Source organism: Calonectris borealis, chromosome 2 (assembly GCF_964195595.1).
Source record: "Calonectris borealis chromosome 2, bCalBor7.hap1.2, whole genome shotgun sequence".
In the NCBI taxonomy this organism is placed as follows: Eukaryota; Metazoa; Chordata; class Aves; order Procellariiformes; family Procellariidae; genus Calonectris; species Calonectris borealis.
This window is the reverse complement of record NC_134313.1, coordinates 149283612-149306518: the sequence shown is the minus strand read 5'-3', so window position 1 is coordinate 149306518 and position 22907 is coordinate 149283612. Positions and strand designations below refer to the sequence as shown.

The 22907-nt window shown below is 36.6% G+C and overlaps 1 protein-coding gene across 2 annotated transcripts in view; it reads right to left on the bottom strand.

Annotated features, from left to right (window-relative positions):
• Nucleotides 1-22907, bottom strand: part of CACNB2 (calcium voltage-gated channel auxiliary subunit beta 2) — a 251979-nt gene that overhangs the window by 17329 nt on the left and 211743 nt on the right. For both annotated transcript variants that reach the window (XM_075143896.1, XM_075143897.1), the window contains 6 exons: nt 18588-18724; nt 16726-16802; nt 12756-12889; nt 9221-9301; nt 8847-8905; nt 5663-5772 (listed from right to left, as the gene is read on the bottom strand). In XM_075143896.1, coding sequence (XP_074999997.1) covers nt 5663-5772; nt 8847-8905; nt 9221-9301; nt 12756-12889; nt 16726-16802; nt 18588-18724 — 598 coding nt within the window. The remainder of the gene's footprint in view (nt 1-5662; nt 5773-8846; nt 8906-9220; nt 9302-12755; nt 12890-16725; nt 16803-18587; nt 18725-22907) is intronic.

Below are 22907 nucleotides of genomic sequence, written 5' to 3'. Positions count from 1 at the left end.
TTCTGGACATTTGTCCCAGCTATCTTGAAGATAAATTATAAAGGGACAATCAGGATTTTCCACAACCCATTGAACACTTTTTTTTGTTCTCTTTGAACTATATTAGATCCTTGAGACTTTGGAATGGAAATACACTCTTGGTCAAATCCCAATTTTGCATTCCTGTTCCACGGCCTCTGTAAGTAGGGAAGGATTTTTATGAGACTTAGCTAGCACCCTTTTAAGTTTATTTTTAATTTATGGTCAGGGAAGCATTTACTTGAAACTTATCATATACAACAACTGTCATTAAATTACCAAGCCTAGAGAACACATAATAACATTATCATATATTTATATATAATGTGTGTATATATATATAAAATAAATTGTTACCATAGTTTCAAGCATTCCACTGGCTTTTTACACAGATATCAAGAAAATAAAAATACAAAGCTGAAATTTGCACTGATAATCCACTACTATTTCTTCAACGATTTTTGTTTCATTTTCAGAAAACAAAACTCTGGGATATCAACCTAATGATGTGAATGGGAGCTCTATACATTTTCTAGAGACAACTTTCTAAAGGTAGGCATTCAATTGCATGTGCAAATTGGGTCCATGTGAGTCCTGACATGTTACTGCATATGCACATACAAAGCAAATAAACAGATTCCCGGCTGTTTGACTGCAATCGATTTACCATACACATGATGACATATTTTACATCAACATTCACATGTCTGTGTTAGAATGTGCAGATTAGGTGCACACACCTTAGAAATTTGCAGTGCAAAACCTAATCTTTAGCATTTACTTGTCAATCTCAACTTCATTTTTAGAATTACTTGAAAATAAATAAGGAAAAACAGCAAGATTTTCTAAAAGAAATCGTTAGCAACACAGTACAGGATTGGCTTTTGTCTATCAGTGAGCCAGTTACAAGAAACACGCGGTGGTTCTGTGAGGTACAATAAAGCACTGAACACAAAACAGCAGGAAAAGTAATTTGCAAGCTTGTATACATACCCAAAACATCTGGAAAGGGAGAGCATTAATGAAGCAAAGAATGGAAAAAGCCAAGACAATCAGGTTCTTGTACAAAGCATACAGCATGAGGTAAGGTTATAACAAGCGTAACATACACAGAAACAAGAAAGAGGTTTGGGTCCTTTTGACAAATAAATGCAGCAAAAGCACAGAGCTGGTTCAGCAGTTTCTGCAAATGGCATGTGCGCGTATAGAAATTTAACTAAGCCAATTGGAATTGATTTTCAGGTGAATGAGATTTAACCATGTTCTGTACCTTCTTGGAGAGAAAAGTCTTTTCAAAATTACAGATTTCTTCTAGGCTTTTAAAGAAATGAATTAATTGCCCTTTCCTTAAATTTAGTTCTAGCATTTCACATATTAAACATATAACAGTATTGACAAGCAAACATCTCTCTTTATATACAAAATAAGCTTTCATATAGGAGAGAAATAAAACTGTACTGTTCTTCTAAATCTTTATGAGCCAGACACAATTTTTATAAAATTCTTGGATACATTAATTTTACACTAGAATACTCAGTGAATGATAAATATTCAGCGGTACCATTGGTTTCCAATGAGTCAAATCCCAAGTCTATTTTTAACTGATTCCTTTACAGAAGCAAACTTTCAGTCGATAGGTGTGTGTAGCATTAAGGCCATTGAGACTTCCCTATAAACCTGTAAATCCAGTTCCTCATGCCAGTTCCTGCTCCTGATTATCACATTGTCTGTCTATGCCTCCTTGAAATTAATTCTGGTTTATCTATTAAATCAGTTCCAAATAATGGCACTCACTGAACTGTTTACTGTGCTATGCACAATTATGAACAATATGCACAATACTGCAATCCTATATTGGATGATAAGGTAAGAGTTGTTCTCAAAAAGAAGTTCATTTATTTCCCAGAAAAAAGAATTTGGTATTAATATATCAAGCACATTACCTTTGTACTGTATTAACTCATTGATAGAACAAGCGCCATTTATTAAAATAATACATAAAACCCAACAATATATTTGCGAAAGTCTAAGAAATAGCCTTCTCTGCTGCAGTTACAACTGCTGCTCACAAACGTGAGCGTAACTTGAGGCATAAAGCAGTCACGTGGCTGTCTAGCTGCATGAGGTACCACTACATAAAGGTGGGTGAGAAAGGAATAGCTTCCCATCGAACCTGCAAGCGGGAGGCATTTGGATTAACATACAGCGGTTCTGGAGAGCTATATATGCTATAATAAAAAGCTGTTTTAAAATGATGCCAGATGTGGAAATAAACACATGCGTCTCAGTCCACGCACCACTGACTGTTCAAGGAGGAGAGAGACAGGCAGCAACTTATCTCCCCCGTGTCCCACAGCTGTGCAGCCAGGAGACCCGTTCAGAGCAAACCAAACCAAACCAAACCCTGTTTTTCATTAACAAGATCAAATTTTATTGCAATAAATACCACTTTTTAAATATCTGGACCAAAACTAAGTCATTGTAGATAGCCTGGACAAAAAAAAAAAAACCACAAATTCAGTGTTTGCTGAAATTCTGTCTTTTTTTTTTTTTTTTTCCAGATTTGGAGAAAAGGCCTTATTATTCTTATTTTATACAAGGGAAAATATAGGTAGAGAAAGAACTCATTTCCCAGGACCCCTCAGCAGACCTGCGGCAGATATTAGAAAAGAACTAAGGTAACCTGAGTCCCAACTCAATGATTTATCTATGACTGAAACTTGTATTAGAAGATAGTATTATTTGGCTGCAAAGCTAATACTAATAAATTAGGAAAAGCCAAGATAGCTCTCCTAAGTCAAACCTTTTGTGGTCTGTATTGTAAGGCAGCTCAGGAACATAGAATAAAGTTATTTCTGTAGAGCTGCTGTCTCAGTCAGTGCACAACTCCAAACACTGTCAATGATAAGCAGCTATTGAATCACTTACTTTCTTTTCATTGTCAAATATGTGTTTTGTGTCTCATTTAGAGCACAATGTTCTAACCTTTCTCTGAAAACAGAATGAATAAATTATTTGTGGGATATTTTATGGAACTTATTGTGGTGGTATTTCACTGATGCAATAAAATGATTTTTCACTTTGAAACATCCTGGTTAGGTGAGAAGCTGGAATTATTTATATTTTCCAGATGGAAAATTGAATCACAAAAAATAATCACAAGTTATCACTAATTTGGGGGGGGTCAATTTCAGAAATGTAGTGCCTGATCCTTCAGAGTAATTATCATAGTAAAAATTACATTCAAACTACAAAAATGGAAGCCATCCTACAGAAAATCCTGATTTCTGGGGATTCTTTCTTCCAAAATGGAATGTAACCTTGAAGCTTCTTTTAGAAGTCCGTACTAAGACTCAGGACATTCCTGATGCTGCTCTGTACTGTCAGTACATGATATCAGTACTGATCTGAGAAAAGGGAAAAATTCTTTAAGCTAGGCTGGGAATGAAAAGAATAGTTCTGCAGTTAAACGTCTGCAAAGAAGAGAGCCTAAAATAAGAGGACTTCTGGGGAATGAGGAGCCATAAGGCTAGTATTTCAGCAGGTACCCAACAGTAGCTCCAGTAGTCCATAAAGTACTGCCTGGTTTCCATCTGCATTTTCCAACTCAGTGCATTGCCATGCAACATGCTGATTTTGATGACATACTTTATTCTTTGACAGGTTCAAAGCCTGAATCTCAGTTACAATAGTCAGTACTTCTACAAATCATGCTTGAGGCATGCAGAAAACACCAGAAAAAAAATAGCCATTTTTATAAAGCCTGTAAATAACTAGTCCAATACCATACAGGAATTCTGTATCAGAGGCAGCAAAATCCACTATTGCATTGGGCTCTTCAGTTAATTTGGTAAAAAAGAGTCTCCCTTTCCACCCCGCAGCACTGCACCTCACCTCTGACGCAGGCACGGCATGCTCTGCACTACCTTGGTGAGCCATCTCTGGCACCGAGCCCTCACTGGTGCCAAGCGGCTACTTGTTGGCCCTGGGTGAGGTGTGCAGGCTGCTGTGATTCAGAAGGGAGGCTCATGGCACGTCGTGCTGCAGTGCTGTAGCTTACAGGCTATCGGGTCGCAGGCAGCAGACCCCCCTCTCCCACTGGGGCTATCCCTTTTTTCAACAGAGGATCAACATCTGTTGAACCAACAGAGATAGATCAGTGCTCAGTATGCTTAAGACTGAAATTCAGATCCCTGTTCCAAACCAGATACAGCAGAAGCTTGACTCTGCATGTCCTACATCCCAAATGTGTGTTTTAATTACTGGGGTATGAGCTCCTTGGAGGGTAGAGGATGGGTGATGAAGGAGTTTCCTCTTTACGATCAGGAATTCAATCTTGGATCCAAGAAATCATTCCTGTTAAAACTGACTGATTTACTGCCACAAAAAATTTTGGTCAAAGCACTATTTCCTGTCCCGCTCCCCCCAAATTTAAATTGAAAATGCCCTATTGTGCTTTTAGAGAACTTCATTTGCCTTCCTGAAGTTTCTTGCCTCATACATTGTACAAGTTTCATAGCAAGCAAAACAGGAATTCACTGAGCAATTCCAACTCCCCACCATTAGTTTGTACATTTTTCAAAACAAACTGAGGCAGAGGACTGGTGGAAAAGTAGTCTGCAAACACATAACCAAAGACTGAATCACAGCATACATAACCTAAGGGTACTCAGAAGTTGCACAGTTAACCTTCTTACTATTACTTCCTAACCTTTATTTTGCACAACTTGAGTTCGTAAACCTAATAATATTCTTTTAATAGCATTTTTTGTTGACTTATAGCAAATTCATCACACAAACAGAAAATAAAAAATCCACTATGCGGTGTGATATTGCCACTCACCTCTGCTACTTGAGCCAACTAAGTACTCACAGCAGTGGCATGTTGTCATCTTCTTTGTGAACCACTGCTAGAAGAGGCCACCTACCAGCAAGCTACAATGGTATCTTCTGATTTGGACTCTATTTCTACCTTGAGGTACATTGCAGGCAAGCAAGGGAACAGGTTGTAACACTCCTTGTATTTTCTTTCTTTTGCCCTTGCACAAGGGTTTTCCCATCGCCTTAAAAAAGCAGTTCCCTTTTCTGACTTCAGGCTGTTTTATCCTACCTCAGTTTTCCTCCCAACCCACTGCTACCACATTGTTTCCCTCCCTGACTTCCTTCCTGGCTGTTTTTTGTCCTCCCATGGTTTACCCCATGTCTGGAGCACAGACCCTGGAGGTACTTCCTCAAGGTACTCAGCCCCCTGAGCTGGAAGGCAGGGATGGCGAGCAGGATAAACCTCCCATAATCCAAGAGGAAGAAGTTAACGACCTGCTACACCACCTGGACGCTCACAAGTCTTCTATTTAACCAGAAGAACACCTCTTCAGATTTTATTTACCTTATGGATGGCTACTTCTCCCCACTGAGGCATCCAGCAAAACATTAAAACTGAACATAAGCAGGACAAACCAAAATCAGCAGTATATGAAGTTTATCTGTTAGTGATTTTAAAATGATTTCTAGTGCCAGGATTTCTTAATTATGGGAATCGTGATTTTCTCACAGCAGAGAGAAGGCTATTTTTAGCTTACGGATATGAATTGAGAGTACTATACTTTACAGCCAATTCGTAGATAGCATCATTATAGGTACTTACCTAAGCTTGATCTTGTGTTAGAACGCTCTATTATCGCATGCTTACTGGGGTTGTTTAATACTGAGCGTTTGGCAAGCGAGATGTCTGCTGTGACTCGTGTAATTGATATACTGCAAAAATAAAATACAATAAAGTAGAACAGAATGTTATTGATCTTGCAGGGATGCGGGGAGAAAAAGAGACTCATTTAACACTAGAAGATGGCTAAGACTACAGGAAAGCAAGTTCTCCTCAGCAGCACAGCATGCTTTGCACAATGTGAACAGAGAAGAAACTTTATCTAACTCATACTGTTACAAGAACTATTGATAAGACATCCCCCTTTCTGCACAGTACTGAAATGCAGTATGACCACCGACTGCAAAGCTACACGTGTCTGGGAGAGGGGAGGCAGGAGGAGGTCAGAGACATGCTGCAGAAGATGGGACTTTCCTGGGAGCTCCAGGCTTGATGGGGTTAGGCTTTGCACCAGTATCCCTAGCATGAATAGACTGGTTTCTCCTTTCACTAATTTTGGTTAATTTGTTGAAAGGTACTGAAAGACAACCTGGCTTACTTTAACCATATGTGTAAGACGTATAGCAATATGCAGAGTTAACAGGTAAAGGTAAGGCTTAGCAGGGAAACCAGTACAGCCATATAACTCTTTTTTTTATTGTTCAGTTTACCAGCATATGTTTTTTAACAGAGTGCAAGAGTTACCTACAATTTTCTAGAAAGATCCAGCAATATGCTGGCCACTCAAAACTGTGGACTGCAACACAGAGAAGCAAGCAAATGAAGACTCTGGGCTGAGTATCTGGGAGGCTCAGTTTTCTGTTTATGAGAAAAGATGAGCCAAGAAAGAAGTGGTTACTTCCAGTTGTTTGCACTGACCTGCTACATAACCTTCTGCATATTCTTCTTCCTAGGAAAACAGTTAACTCTGTTTTGATTTACAGGGTCAAAACGCACCCTTTGGATAAATTCCCTTTCAAACTCTCTGGTCTAATGAGGTTTAGGGGTCACATTTTTCCAGTGCTGAGAGTTAAATCAGACTGATGATATTCCCTTATTCTTCCTTGTTTGATTTTACTTGCAATTTAAATGGAGGAAATGGATTTGCTAAGAACAGGGAGGGCTCCTCTCTAGCAAGAACAGTCAGATGCTGCTCATCTGAAATGAAACCAAATAGGTCATTTCCCAATGAGCTCAACATGTGTATATATTTATCTAAAACCCTGTAAAATGTAACAAAGCCAGAAGTTAATACAGAAAAACAGAATTATTTGCACAATACTGATTAGTAACATCGTTTTGGAAATTTAGGCATGATTTAACTTAAGCTAAAAACATAACCAAAGATTGTGATTTCTGGCACAGATAATGCCATTAGTCTTAAAATGAAATCCAACATGTAATTTGGGGTAGTCATTAGTTATCTTTACTTGCTAATTGATGAACACTACAAACTTTTACAGCTTTTTGTTTTTTGGTTTGGGGGTTTGGGGTTTTGTTTGTTTGGTTGGTTGGTTGGTTGGTTGGTTGTTTTTTTTGGTTTTGTTTGTTTTGTTTTTTTTCTTTCCTAGCAGTCTTCCTTCCTATACGCAATAGAAAATAATTTTTCACTTTTTCAAATGCAATTATGGTAGACTGAATAAAGCTAGATTTATCAGTCTAAAAATGCTATTTTTCATTTTAAGATCTTTTAACATCTTTTTGAGGTCATTTTAATGTCTTTTGAGATATGTAACACCAAAAAGAACAAGTCTGCTCTTAAAACAAAGGGTATGTATGTACATATAGCGAAAAAATTGCAATGACAGTGGGGACAGCTTGACAGCAGAGTGGCAGTGAAAGCAGTAGCATGAATCTAAGAACCTCCTGTACAAATTTGTTGAGGACCTTGAGTACCAATTCAGATTGCTACTGAAGTTTGGGATGCTTCAAATCTCCTATTATAGATATCAATTTTATTGAGAGTATTTGTGGATTCACTCTGCCACAATTGGATCTAAACTGAAAATTAGATATGCTCTAAAATACTTTAAGACATAAAGATGCAACAACTTTTTTCTGCTTGCAACACTCACTATTTTGTTAACTTCCATTTCTGAAGGTACATATCTAAGATTTGACAACCCTGACTAATATGAAGAGGGACTACTAAGTGGTTAGGTCTCAACATCATCATTCTGACTGAGAAAATCAAACCCCTTAAACCACAATGTCCGGTATTTTAAAGAGCTGAAGCTATTGAAAGAAAACCTCAAGTTCACTCTTGAAAGTTTGACAGCACCAGGACAGATAGCATAGTGTTACTGCTCTGCCTACTTCCAAACTAAATAGAACATTCATTGAAGTTACAGCTATTATAACAAGACCTTCCCATTTTCTCAATTTTTCCCCCCAAAACATCAACCCACTAGCACATACTAATCTGGGGCCTGATCCAGTAGCAATATAATTACGTGTGGAGAATCCACCTGATGTCTCTGGTCCATGGGTCCGTGATGTTTGAATTACAGAACATACCACTGCTTTTAGAGACGATTATCATTTGCATTTGTACTACAGTAATGCCTGGAGGCTCAAATACAAATCAGATTGCCGAGTACGCTGTGGAGGACAGGCTGTAACAGCACTCGGATCAAAACCCAGCGAAGTGCAGCCTGTCTGCTACCAAGGGTGACCATATTTCAGCAAGACGGGGGACTGACTGACAGTCCCCCCAGCAGTCCTTTTGAGACTTCCCGTTATAGAGTCCAGCACTACTGTCAAACCTAGCTCCCAGCTTGAGGGATCAAGACTTTGACTCACATACATTAGATAGTCTGAATCTCGTATCACTCTTTCCAAGTTAGATACCACTGTAAGTAACTAGAGCTGAGGTGGAACGGTGGCCCTCATCAGCTTGTATAGAACCCAGGAAGCATTGATGAGTTATCACTTAAAAAATACTTAAACAGAAGACTTTTTTAATAGTACACATTTATTAAATCTGTAGATAAATATCTAGCAATCTGGAGTATGAATGCCTCAGTGTGCTCTGCTAAGGAAGCACTATAGTCCACTGAAGAAGGAATTACCTGCCATTCCTAATTTTCTACACATATTTTGCCAAAAAATGTCATTATTTCTTAAAAATCTAGTAGTACCTAAACAGGACCTGAACTCAAGTAGATTTGCATTGCAAAGTACTTACCGCCCTTCGAATCTATGTTTTAAAAAATCAAATAATGCTTTTTGCATCATATCTGTTACCTAAAAGCAAACAAACAACAAATTAATAATCACACAGGAAACTCATAATACTTGATGCTAATAATAATATGTAATAAAGTTGACAGTAAATCTTATATCTGAACAATATGATTGGAATGTAAGTAATTTATTCTTAATCTGAATTCTGATATGAAATAAAATACATGTAAGCAGGTACCTGGTAGAAGTAAAAACTGTATTATTTTTGTCTATGATATAAATCGTTTTATTCAGCTTTAACTACCTTTGAACATTCAAATACAAATGAAGCACAGTATTTTTGGCAAAATACAACGATTCACAACAATCACTTACCTCGTATCCCTTCAGAGAAGGCCCCACTAAAACTACTGGTCGCATAGAAGGCACTACATCATAGGGAGGGATGTGCTCTGTCTGCAAAACAGAAAAAGCTTTCAGCATCGCAGCACCTAGAGGAAGTGTTACACATTACTGACAATATTAGGAACTCTGAATTTCCAGTGATGTCACCAACACAGGAATCATGGATTCATTAACTTTTCCCGAAAATTGGTAGTACAAGATAAGGACATAACAGGTTCAGGGATTCCTTTGAAAAAGCTTTTCTTTGACTTTTGGTTTTCTTGCTGTTTTCATATTTGCTCTGGATAGCTACAAAACTGTTATTCTGAAGACATTCATATGTCCCACTCCATAATTCCTAACTGGTTAATTGAAAAGGTTCTTTCCAATAGTTAATGATTTGAAATGATTGACTCTAGAGCTGTGATATCTGTTTCCCACCAAAATTTTAAGTAGGCAAATTATGAAGGAGAAAAATGAAACAAAAAGGGAGGGGAAAAGCATAAGATATCTCTTTTTATGTTCAGATCTGCCTACTGCTTGACAAAACATTGTGACACCACTGCAAATTCCCATGGGAGCACTCATAGTCTGACTTCCACATTTGCATCTGCAATTCACTTGCAAATGAAATCAAAATAATGACTGAACAAGTTAGTATTTATAGAAAATTTTCATAAACAGAGCTTGGGATAGCAATCCTTCCACTTTGGGAAGTTCCCATCACCACCCAAGAATGGATTCTGTTAGTACACTATTCACCAAACTACTTACTGATGTATCGTGCACAATTTATAAAAAGTATTTTAAAATACAAAGATAAAAAGATTGCCTGTTTCCAGACTGCAAAATTTTTATATTGTTTTCGAAATAAAATATAAACAAATGAAACTGTTTTTTTTTTTTCTTTAGGAAATGGCTACTCAATATATATCACCAAGAATGAGTCTTATCAGAAAGAATTTTTTGTTTGTAAGGGAGGGTTTGGTTTATCTTTGTCTTGGGGAAAAAATGATTGAAATCCAAACCCAGGAACGTGTGGGTGATATGGAAAAAGGTATGCCAGATCTATTTTTCAAATGCCTACATAGTACACATACATCAGTCAAGACCACAGAATACAGTCATTGTTCGTTGTTTCAGTACTCAATGTATCCCAAGGTGTTTCACAATAACATTAAATAAGTATATACATTCCGAAACACAAAAACACAAAGACAGACATTAATACAGTGACAGCACAAAATGCTACACAAGCAGCAGTCTAAAGCAGTCTAAAACATGGAAAACATTTTTGTGAATGTTTTTCAATGTAATTTATCTTTTTTTTTTGTTACCTGTAGCTTCACCAGATAATTAGTAACGTAAGAATGAATACTAGTGCCCAAGGCATCATAAGCATGTGAAATGAATTTATTCTACACAGTGCAGAATCTGACTCAACACATTTCAAAGCAAAACCCTGCAATTATGCTGTGCCAGTATCAAAATGCAGCCCTCCACTGTTCTTGCTAATATTACTAATAATCTGATAACCATATTAGAGACAGAGCCTAAGAAAAATTCGTTACAGATGTGTAAGTGCTTATAGCATGAGTGTCCTGATGCAACAGATCTTTGTCTTAATGTGGCTGACTCAACCAAAAATATTCATGCTAGAAGTTAACCAGTTATTTGAAATTTAGGGAAAGCACAGAAATTACCTTATTTGATGGAATATGGGGTATTTTTAAAATCTGTTGGGTCAAAACAGGCATTTTTTTTCTCTAATCTTTACAGCTTGAAGCAATGAAGCTGTCAGCAGAAAACTGAGTAGAAATTATCTAATGGAAGCATTAAAGTTCTTTAATTTAGTATTAGAGAATCTAATATTTTCTAAAGGACTGGCACTGAGGTATACCGCTTTCACTTGCAGATTCAAGTTCAAATATGAACTCGGAATTAAAACTAGCATAGTTTTGACCATACAGCTTTTGCTCAGTGGTTTGACTATGTATGATTAGTTTGGGATGCCCACCCAGTATTTGCTGTAAATGTCAGTATTACAAAAACCACTACAACCAGTAATGATTCTGATACGGAAGAAAAGAGGCACCACAGAATGAAGTGAGAGTTGGGACTAGCCACCATCCAGGTCCAAGGTGGTTCATCTAGAAGCTGCATCTTCGAAATATGTTTATGCAGATAGCATCCAATACACATCAACATGTATTATTCCTCCTTAGCATTTATACTTTGTTATAAATATGATTGAATAAGAAATTACTCAGAAGCAAGAAACTGCTGTTGATTTCCATAGTGGGCTGTGAATGACACGGTACTTAACAGACCCTACTGAAGCAAATACCAGTAACTTTGGAAATGAGAAGGATCCAATATTATTTAAAAGAGTTCAAGAAGAAAAGAGAGAGAGAAAAAAGGTTTTATTTACTAAACATGAGACCATCCACAGCAATGGCAACAGTGGCACTTGGCACTGCTCATAAGCACTGTAACAGTCTGTTGTTACCTGTAGATTTAAGTGAGTGGTTAAAAACCAATGAATAAGAGCTATGAAGACTAAGATTTAAAAACAAAAAAGTAGAAATGCGGTATTTCACTGCATAGTTTGGCTGCTACCTAATATCTTGATAACTTATTCCAGCAAAGATCCTAGAAACGTATTGCAGTTTGCTGTAACAGAATGCCAACTGTGCAATTCTGTAGTTATCTGGGTTATCTATGGAGAGACATTGGCTCTCCTGGGAACCACCAGTACCATTTCCAATAGCTGAGATACTATGAAAGTCTGACTGATGGATGGCAAGAACATTTGGCTGATAATTTATACATGACAACAGGAAAAACTCGAAGTAAACCGTCAAAACAAGTCTGCGGTTTTCCACTGGTCTTGTTCACCTGAAGATTTTGCACCTAGTGAATTAGAAGTTTAAATACTGTCTAAATCAAAAATACAACGGTTTTGACTATTTGTTTTCTAAGTACAATCTGAACATCTGCAATTCCAAAAATTATTTCAACAGACTGAGTTATAAGGGAAAAAAAAACTTGAGAAAGATAGAGATAGAAAGAATAAGCATGCACTAGAGAGGTGCATTATATGGATTTGTTAGAATTAAATTTCTCAAACTTTTAGATGGCCTTCTAAGTGTGTCCTATTATTCCATCAAAAACGATAAGTACTGTAGCAGAGTTTCACGGATGCACTGAACTTGGGACTGTTTGTTTTCTTGTACTGAATCCACTAACAGCTCGATACATTTCTTCCTTAATTCTAGAATAGCTGCACTGTTAATCTGGGGTAATAATGCTAATGATGCCAGTGGCAGGATAAACACAGGTAATGTCGATATAAACTTACCGATTTCTGCTTCTGCTTAGCTACAGCAGCATGGAAAAGAAACAAAGAACAACAAAGCATGCATGTTATTGGCTTGTCAAAGGACGCAGACAGTTAACAGGACTAGAAATGTGACGCAGTGCAGGTGAGCAGGTGGACAGATGGGAGCTTGGAAGTCGGTGTTACCTTCTTAAAGAAGGGCATTCTTTTCTCTTTGGAGTGGGGTGATGTTACACTGTTTGCACTGGGTTTGGGGGAGCGATGGTTTGCTGGAATATCATTTTCTTCTGCATCTAAGCCAGTGGCATCTATGTCTATAGCTATATACAGACAAACAATTCAGAATTATCAGATGACAGGGAAAGTAAAGATAGGTTAAAAAGGAAATAACAGGTAAAGGAAAATAAAACTGTCCAGAGTAATAAATAAATAAATAAAAATTAAAAAATCAACCATGAGTACAAAAACCAATAAAACAAAGGGAAAAAATTTAAAGGCGCAGTACATTAGGATTAGAAGACAGAAGGCAATCTGTAACAGCTACTGTAACATTTTCCTCTGATCCCCTTTTACACAACTCCATCAGACATACACAGAATTACTCTTACAAAACAGAGCAACGGCCAAGTTCTTCCTTGTTACACGAGTGTAAATCCAAACTAGTTCACTGGAATAGATAAGACTTTCACCAATGTAAACAACAGAACTTGGCCAACAATGTTTGAATTATTTCATAGCAATGAACACTAATTCAAAATGGGTATCATCAACTGAAATTTGAAATGTGACTAGCATGTCTATAGGAAATTAAGAAACAGAAGAAAAATCACTTTTGAAGACAAAATCAACTTGATACTGGTACAATAATATCTACATTTATCTTAGGGTGGAATACAATTGGCATTTTTAACTATTTTAACTAAAAATGCACAGTAGTCATAAGATACATTTATTAGAAATAATAAAAACAGACCTACTAACAGTGAAAACTAAAAAGAATGGGTAGCAGAAGAGAGGAAATTGATCCTAGCTTGTCTTAGAGACCTGGATCCTGTTGTAAAGAGTGAGGATGTAGGCAGGGCAAAATGGAAGTGAATACAACAAACCACTGCTGTTCAACCTTTACCCCAAAAGAATATGCAGCACACAATGCTTATACCATACATATAAAATATTTACCCTCTTTAGCAAGTAAGTAATAACAGTTTAAGCAAAAATCATCATGGACTCAGAAATAAATACATTTTCAAAATGCAAAGCCATGTTATTCTGAATGCTGAGTCCAACAGATACCTGCTAACTACATCCGAAACAAAACAAAACCAAACCAAACCAAAGAAAAAGCTTTCTTGTTTACAATGCTCAATCCTGATCTTAAGTAATGTATTAAATTTGTCTTCAGAAAGCAAGTACATACAAAAAAGTGATCCATAAACATGCTGTACAACATCACCCTTGTGTGTAAAACCTTACCCACCTCTTGACACACACTGGCAACACATGCTTATCTTGCCGTGCCATTATGTCAAACTGAATCTAACTCTAAACAGATCTATAAGCAGTATCATTTGCACTGACTTAATCCAAACTCACATTTAATCATTGCAAACTATTATGAAACCACCTTAGTGACCTGCTTTCAGCTGCTTGATGAGTGGGACATCAACTAATACAGCAGCATGTGCTATTAAATTATGCAACAAATAAATATTTCTGTCAAGCCTACGTGCAGCTACTGATTTAGCTACTTGGGGCAGTGATCTCTTCTGTTTGACTGAAGTATATTTTCCCATTTGAATTATCCGCAGGTCTAATGCCATGATGCCTGACAATCCCTGAGTTACAGAACTGTGCCTTTGAGGCTGCCCTTGCCAGGAAAGCCTGTGAGTAGATCTGCACCCAGTTTCTATACTCCTGCTGCTAAAAACAGCCACAGAAATCACGTAACATTTTCTTCTAGCAACACTGTTCCTACATCCTCTTCATAAGTATAAAAAGAACATATTATCTTTTTCTTGAATACAGGCCAGCACAGATGCTATAAATCACTCATAATAAGGCATATTAAAACTCCTTCGGTTCTATGTTCAACTAAAATCATCAGTAAAGAAAAAACAGGGTTGTTAGGTTTTTCCTGTAAAAAAGAAATGCAGCATTTGATCAGCTAGATATCAGTATCTCCTTTTTCCATTCTCAGTCTTCACACTATGTAACATCTTCTGTGCTAGTTCTTTTACTGTTAATTATCTTCAGTTCATTGGTTTTTTTCAAAGTAATTTGCACCATTATCCTCATCCTGTTTGGTGGCCCATGAGGACTGTACGAATTGATTACTATATCAATATAATATTGATTATTTAAATGGCTATGAGCCTTCTTTTCACTTGTTTTTCACTGGTTCTTCATCTTCTTTGTTTTTTTTTATTTTTGTGGCACTAGTTTATATTGAAAAAAAAATCCCCAACTCAAAGTCAAAAAATGAAGTTAACTTACTCAGTTACAACCTCTTCAACTCATTAAATAATTTATGTATTTGTCATTTATTCTACTCTTAAAAAGAGGAGACCTGGGAATAATAATTGAACTGTACTTCAAAGTCACTTGAGTTCTGGTGTTGGTCACAAACTATGCCTCTTTCATCCTTCTTGGGATGTCTTAAGATAAGCAAAAAAAATACTGCAGACCCAAAATCTTAGAATCACAGAATAAGCTAATGTGCACTATTCTTAAATATTCTCTAAATCTTCAATGTAACTAAATAAATTTAACCAGCTTTTCTTCTTTCTCCAGAAAAACAGGTTTCTGAAAACTACTGTCTGAAGAAATGACTCAATGCAATGAAAATTACAGCACCACTAGCAATCGGACAGTTGGTAACCGAAATAGGCTGCCCATTCTCTTACCTCTAAATTCTGTGCAACATTCTGAAAATTTCCTATGTTCTGGTGTCCAAGTGTTTTTAGGAAACAAAAAAAATACGATAACATTTCAGATGCTCTAACTGTAAAATTACAACAGGTGTGTTCTACAGACTTGTGATGGATACACATTAGTAAACTAAAAATATATTTTCCAGAAAAAAAAGGGAGGTAGGAAACTTAAGTGGAATTTTGATAAACAAACTGCAATTGTAATAAAGTTCATTGTTACAAACAAATTCATGGTTTCACAAGAAAGACAGATATATTTTTCAATTAATTTAATCAAATGAAGCTACTACCATAACTTGATTGAACTCCTCTGTCTCTCTCTTAATGTCCATGTAAATACTTTAAAATCTTCAGGATCATTTTAAGATGCCTGCTCTGTAGACGAGGCTCCATATAAACTAATATTATTGGAAAACACACGTCTTTGCCTCAGTAGACAAGGCACTAGCAACATTCATTAATATTTTCTGATTTCAGGTATTCAAAATGTACATTTTCTCTCTCAGGAGAAGATGAAACATCCAGCAATGCAGCAGCAGAATTTAGTAGAAGTTTTTTTTTTTTTTTGTAATCTTCTGCTATGCTTTTTTCAAGGAGCTAATGCCAGTTTCCTCCACCAACTCGCCATGTATTTGCTTCATATCTCTTGACTCCAACCTAACTAAAGTTAAATCTGTCTGTTATGCTCTAAATACAAAACAGTATTTGTGAAAAATTTGTCACAAAAGGCAAAAAATATCCAGTACGCTAGAATTATGTGAAGCACATCCTCATTATCAGAATTGTGAAACTGAAAATTCCTGTTATGAAATATTGCTGTTCTTGATGCTACTACAGAAAGCTCTTGGGAATTTTTATTCTTATTGCTGCTTTTTCTCCTGTACCAGAAGGTATTCCTTGTTCAGCAGGAGTGCTCAGACCAGACCAAACCTCTAACTATCCTACTGCAACGCAGTCTCATCATTTTATTATGCCTTTGCTATAAAACACCATGGTAAAAGTAAAGAGGGAATTTTGTGGATTGTTAACAGCCCTATTAATGCCTGAATTTGCTGGCATTGATTCCACTACTTCAAACCTACCCAAACCAGTCTTATAGGGCAACGCAACCACCCAACCTTATACTTATGAAGTACAGGGAATAAGAAAAATAGGACTAAAGGTATATAAATTTTAACAGATTAGGTGCATGAGTCCGTAAACCAAAGGGTTCATGACCTACTCACCAGATGATGGAGGCGTCGATTTTCTGGAACTAGGAACGATGTCACCCAAACTGGATGAAGAGTTTCCTCCTGATTTACTGGAGTAAAGCAACAAATTAGTTTGACGTTTCATAGCTTTCTCAGTATTTATTCTAGTTTATTTATTACCTGTCTTCTAAATGAGCTGCTAGCTGAGAGACAAACAGTATTCTGGCAGTGGTATAAAATATACATCTTACACAAAATGTGTGTACATTTTGAGGACTGAGGAACTGCAAACATCAATCACGCTCCTTGTTCTGCGGTGCATCTTCATTCTGCTGCACATGCTCTCACTAACTCATGATCTTAATGCGATACAATTATTAATATGGCTACCGATATATAAATATTATTACTACTCATTACTCATTAATTCTTAAGCTAGTGAGCATATCTGTTTCCTTTAACAGAAGAGTTATTGATAGCTCCCTAGTGAAACTGATAGTGTGTTTGCCTAACATCTTTTCAATTTAATTAAAGCACAAATTCTTTTGCTGTCTCAATATCAGGTAGCACTTAGGAAAAAAAAGTCTGTCAAATTAAGATAAAGCAGTCTAGGGTTTTGTCAAGTTCTGCTTTGTGAAAACCTATCCAAGTTGTGAAAATGAAAAAATACTTTTAGTCATTTTATTTCAGTTACCATAACGAGAAAAGCACTGAAAAGAATGTAAGAAAGGCTATTTCACTCTTCAAATAATTCATGTAATAGTACTACTTTCCAGTTTCTCCATCTTAAAATATTAATAAGCACTAAGAAAATGCATTTGAGGCGTAGGACAGCGTTATCTCCAGTGAGAAGTTCTGGAGAATGGAAGCCTTTACAATTTGGAAAGGGACCAAATCACTGGGTCAGATTTGGCTGCATCAGAAGCGTCACAAGAGGAATAAGGAATCTGATGTCCTCCTGCTGAGGACAGCACACTCATAAGAAAGGCATTTCACAGCTGGCGAATGCGCCTGAGCACTACAGCATCCTGGTCTCCTCCTAGTGTAGACGCTCTTCAAACCCTGCTGCCCTTTCCATTGAAGTAGGAAAGCCTTTCTGGCTTCCCAAATGCTTCCCAGATGTGTTCTCAATTCCAGCTCCGTTCTGCTCAGACATACTGGAAATATATACCCAAAGGGAAGCAAGTGGCATTTGCTTCCACGTGTGTTAATGTTTACTGGAAAACTACTTTATTAATAATTCTACAGTAAAGATTACATTATTGCCATCTCGCAGTATTGTTCAATACATTTAGATACTGAATCTTTGTTTTTGTGTAATGATGGCTGCAGTCAGAGACAACAAATGACTTGATATGAAACTTCCATCTTAAAATAGAGTATTCTTAAAAGCTGTATTTGTAGGCAATGAATTTGACAAGACCAAAACATTTTTTCCCTAAGAGATAACTAACAGGCACTGGCTTCAGCTTGCAAATAAATTCATCTCAACATTTTCTGTAATTTCTAAAATCATCTTTAAAATGTTTAGAAATTGCAAGATCATGAAAACAAGTAACAAATGCTAAAGAATTTAGGGAGATGGATTTTTAAGTCAAAAATTGTGCTTGCACATAGTAAATGTACTAACTGCAATGTATATTTGCAAATATTTTATGAAAATAAAATGGAATAATATCCATTGTAGGTCACCACAGACCACCAATCTAAATATCTACTTTCTCTCTCAAATGGTAATGACATTAATTATATAAATAAATATTACTTCCTTCATTGATTCAAAATGTTTGTAGCTGCCAATTACAACAATTAAACAGAACTATAGCATACACAGCATTAACTTGCAAGTTGTATCACAGTCAATGCTACTATTTTTAATGATTTGTTGTTATTACCTGGAGTAGAATTTTCCTTGTTTTGCCTTTTGCTCATGCTGCAGCCTCATGTTTTCTAGTTTGACTGGGCTTGGTATGAATCCTATTTCACAGCCTTCTTTTACCAACCGTCCTATCCACCAGTCATTATTAAATTTCTACAGGAAAAAAAAAAAATCATGTACTAAGAAATTACTGTATTTGGGATCATTTTGTTATTATTTTTAATTTGCAGCTAAGCCATTTTATGTAATTCTTCCCTGCAGTTAATCACTGTACTATGTTATTATGGCAATGAAGAATTGTGGTAATATTCAGAAATACATTAAAATAATTATACCTTGCAAATTATTAAAATGCTACAGTACTTAAGCAGAAACCTTCCTTCATAGACTTCATTATTCTCCCTGGCTGTTATTTCCACCCATTTCACTATCTTTATTTTTTTGTGCTTCATAGTCTTTTCTCCTCATACATGAGAGCTGCTTTTGTTCTTCCATGATGTTTCTCCTTGGTGGACACCAGAGATTTCTTCTGATCTGCTCCTACCCACTGCAACAATTTTTGCAGCTCTGTAATAATCTATTTTTCTTATTCCATTATATTCAGTTCTCTGTTTAAAATAAAAAAATACTACTCCTCAAACTCCCCCGTTTCTCTGAACTCACTAAAATCTTCTGAAATATGACTACATTCCACTGCTTATATATGCTCTACTGCATATAGCTCATGTGATCTGCATCTTAAACATACAGTGACAGATCCACAAGGAATGGATATCTTTTGATAACTAAAAAAACTTACAATTCTAGAAACGCACAAGATAGTTCAACTAACTGAGTTTCAGCTATATGAAATATGAGATAATGACTACTCTAATTTAATAATATTCATACACACAGAGGGGGTTTTGTTTGTTTGTTTTGCAGAGGTCTGTAGACCAGAACTATTTGCTTTTTCCTTTATTAATTATTCACCATTGTTGGATGAGAATAGGTCACTGTTATGTATGGCCTCACATGCAATACTCTAGGAGTTCCATGGGAATAACTACCATTTTGGATAATTTGGATTATTCATGAAACTGTAAGAGAACATCTGAATGGGAAGAGAATCTGAAGCTATGAGTGTAGATATTATAGTGCATGTTTAATTATTTAATAAGTAGTTTTAACAAGTGTACAGTTAGGAGTAAAACATGTAAAATGTGTGGGCACCCATAAAAAGGAATTAATTTCATTGAGAATACAACGTTGGTGGATCAATGATACACAACCTAAATTGCAGTACTATCTTTCATTTTGGCTACTATAGAAATGTTGTGATGCTTGAAACCAACTTTAAGATATTTAGCAAACAAAAAATAAAGATTAAAATAAACGCACTTCTAAGCTTATAAAATATAAAGGGATCTGTAACATTCATCCAATGGGATGCCTTTATGAGTAAGAATACCAATATTTAATAGGGAGCTAATCTGGAATAGAAGTTTCTCAAGCAGTATTAGCCTGAAACATATTATTAAAATCATAACCTTTCACTGCAAAATGCTAACTAAAGATATGCATTTGCATTTAAAATATGTTGTAGGATAATATAGGTGGAGGAAGACTAGAGCAATTGAGGCAATGGAGGTTGCCATTATATGGATCTGCTCTATGCCACATATGAAGTCTGCAGAAGTAGTATCATTAACTTGGTAAAAGGAAGAGATAGATACTTAAAAAACACCATTAAATTAAAATCTGAACAGCCACTACTTTTTTATACTGTCCTATAGTACAACAGACTACTACACAACAACATTAATTTTATTCTAATTGATAGAAATGCTAAATCCATAGGAATTTTTTCTTCATACAAAAATAAAAGCATCTGGAATTCACTCCTGCAAAGTCTCAAATCTAAAAGCTGTGTCAGTATATGAAAAGGAGGATAAGATACTTTTATAAGTAAATAATACCACACATAATACTTTCTAATTTTAAAAAGCAATAGTGGAAATCTTGGTAGCGAAGTGTCCATCTCTCAACGTGCTGGCTGGGGTGAGCTATTCTCTGTAATTCACCTGTGCATGGAGTGCCAAGGGAAACACAAATATGAATTAAATGCAAAGCAGAATTATGGCCATGTATTAAAGCCCCAAAAGATTCAGGAGTGACTATGATGCAGTGCGTGTTTCTTCATGCAGGAAGGTATCCTTCATCTTTTTATGAACTGAGTTTTAATGAATGTAACCTAATAATGAAAATAAATTTCCCTCATACTCAATCACTGCAGTACTTTTCACCATTCATGTATATTTTGAACTGAGTTTTTTTTTGTTTGAGACCTCTCAGCAGCACAAATTGGAGAATACTCCTCACAGACAAGAAGAGGACAGCATCGATCCAATACGGCATTACTATACAGGCAAAAGTTATCGGAGATTAACTTAGATTTCTTTATTTCTAGCAACCAGTTAGGTATAAAATATAAAAGCAACAGTGTATTTTATAGTCAAGTATGTTTTTTACTTTTCATCTGCATAAATAATGAAATTTTGGACATTTCAGTTCTCCCAGCATTAACTATAGGGAGCACCAATATTACTGAAGGAGCAATATCTGGTGGGATACAGAACCCTGGAGAGTGAGCAGGGCATGGCCACAGAAGCGGGAGGGGGAGGACGCGGCTGTGCAGGGAAGGGCCGCTCCTTGCAGGACCCTCCTGAAGAGGTCTGACCCGCCCAGATGCAACAGCTGCTGCCAAACGCGGGACCAGCAAGTCCAAGTCAGACTCCTTGGAGGTCCCTTCCCACCTCTCCATCCCAGCAGTGCACCTGGCCCGGGTGCAGGGTCCGTTCCACAACCCAGCTCTGGCCTAGCACCACTAGACAGTCAACTTCCTTTAACTGCTTACGGCAAAACCCAGGTATTTTTCAAGGCAATTAGCAGAGAGTGGCTCTTCTATTCCACCTGAAGCTGCAAGAACAACCGCATTTTAATCTCTATTTCCATTCCTCAGCGCTACTTGCAGCCATATACAATATAGCGACTCAGCTAAGTTGTTTCCTTTTAAGGCATTTCTGGAGATCCATAAAAGTTCAGGAAACTTTTTCTTCCTCGTTATCTTCCATGAATATTTACATATGAGTCTAAGTTGTGCTGTGAGGAAAAAAGCATAAATTGTAACAGAAAATCTGCTAGCGCTGTGTTTCTGGTTCATACGGAAACAGGGGAAAGACTTGGTGTGAAGTCTGAGATTACCAGCTCGTTCGAAATGCAGATGGAATAGATGACCATACAAAATCATATAATCTAACCAAACTGAGCCATATTTTCCAGTGCTTCCAGACTCACTGGAGAATGCTGATGGTTTTCTATTGCCAGGACTCTGTGCCTGCTCATCTCTACTTTTATCACAAGACAGAGCAGAGCAATTTTTTTGCACTCTCATCAGACAGAAAACATATTTTCTTCACTATATACAGTTTGACTCCAAATTATCCCTTTTTTTTTTTCTGGTGTTTCATATATAAGGAAAATTATGATCGTTAGTCATCAGTATAAAGGCACTAAAAGTCCATTTCTTGTGTGTCCTTATTCTCTGTCCACCTGTATTTCCACCTGTGTATTAGGAATATTTCTTGCTTCCACAAAGCACCTGCACTAGCAGAATCATTGTGCATCATCAATCATAACTACTGAGGGATTTTTCAACAATCTAAAATGGGGCAAAGATACAATTTCAAATGCATGGCTAAGTTGCTCTCATCCTTAAACTAACTTTTTAGTTCTTCTGCTATAAATTTCAATTTCCAGATGGACCATTTTGTGACACAATGGAATATGACCAGAAGCTGGGAAATCTTGTAAAATGAGGGAATCATTCAGAAGGGAGCAGCGGGCTGCTGAGGAAGGCCTGCATGGGAAAGTTACCAAATTATTTGCTTTGGACTGTCTTGCAAGGAGCAGAGAAAGAACAAGAATTTACGTGTTTGAAACTGTCAAACTTGAAAATTTTCAAAGCGAAACTACAGGAAAAGAAAACCAATGCAGCAAACGCAAAGCGTCTTTTTTGACAGTTGTTACCTGCATCTTGAAAATTATCACATCAGTTCTTCAGTATGTAACTGTTAACAACAAAATATTGTCTGTGCCAGGGAAGTAACTTCAGCGAAAAAAAGGAGACCTAAGGATTTTGGGTTTTTTTGAGATTAAGTCACACAAATAAAAGAGAATCAACCCTTGGCTGCTAAATCACAATGAAACCTCAGAGTGCCAGAATGGTAAAACCCACAGATATTGTTATCTTTGTATATGCAGATAGAGATTTTTAAAGCTCCAAATAAGTGATAGT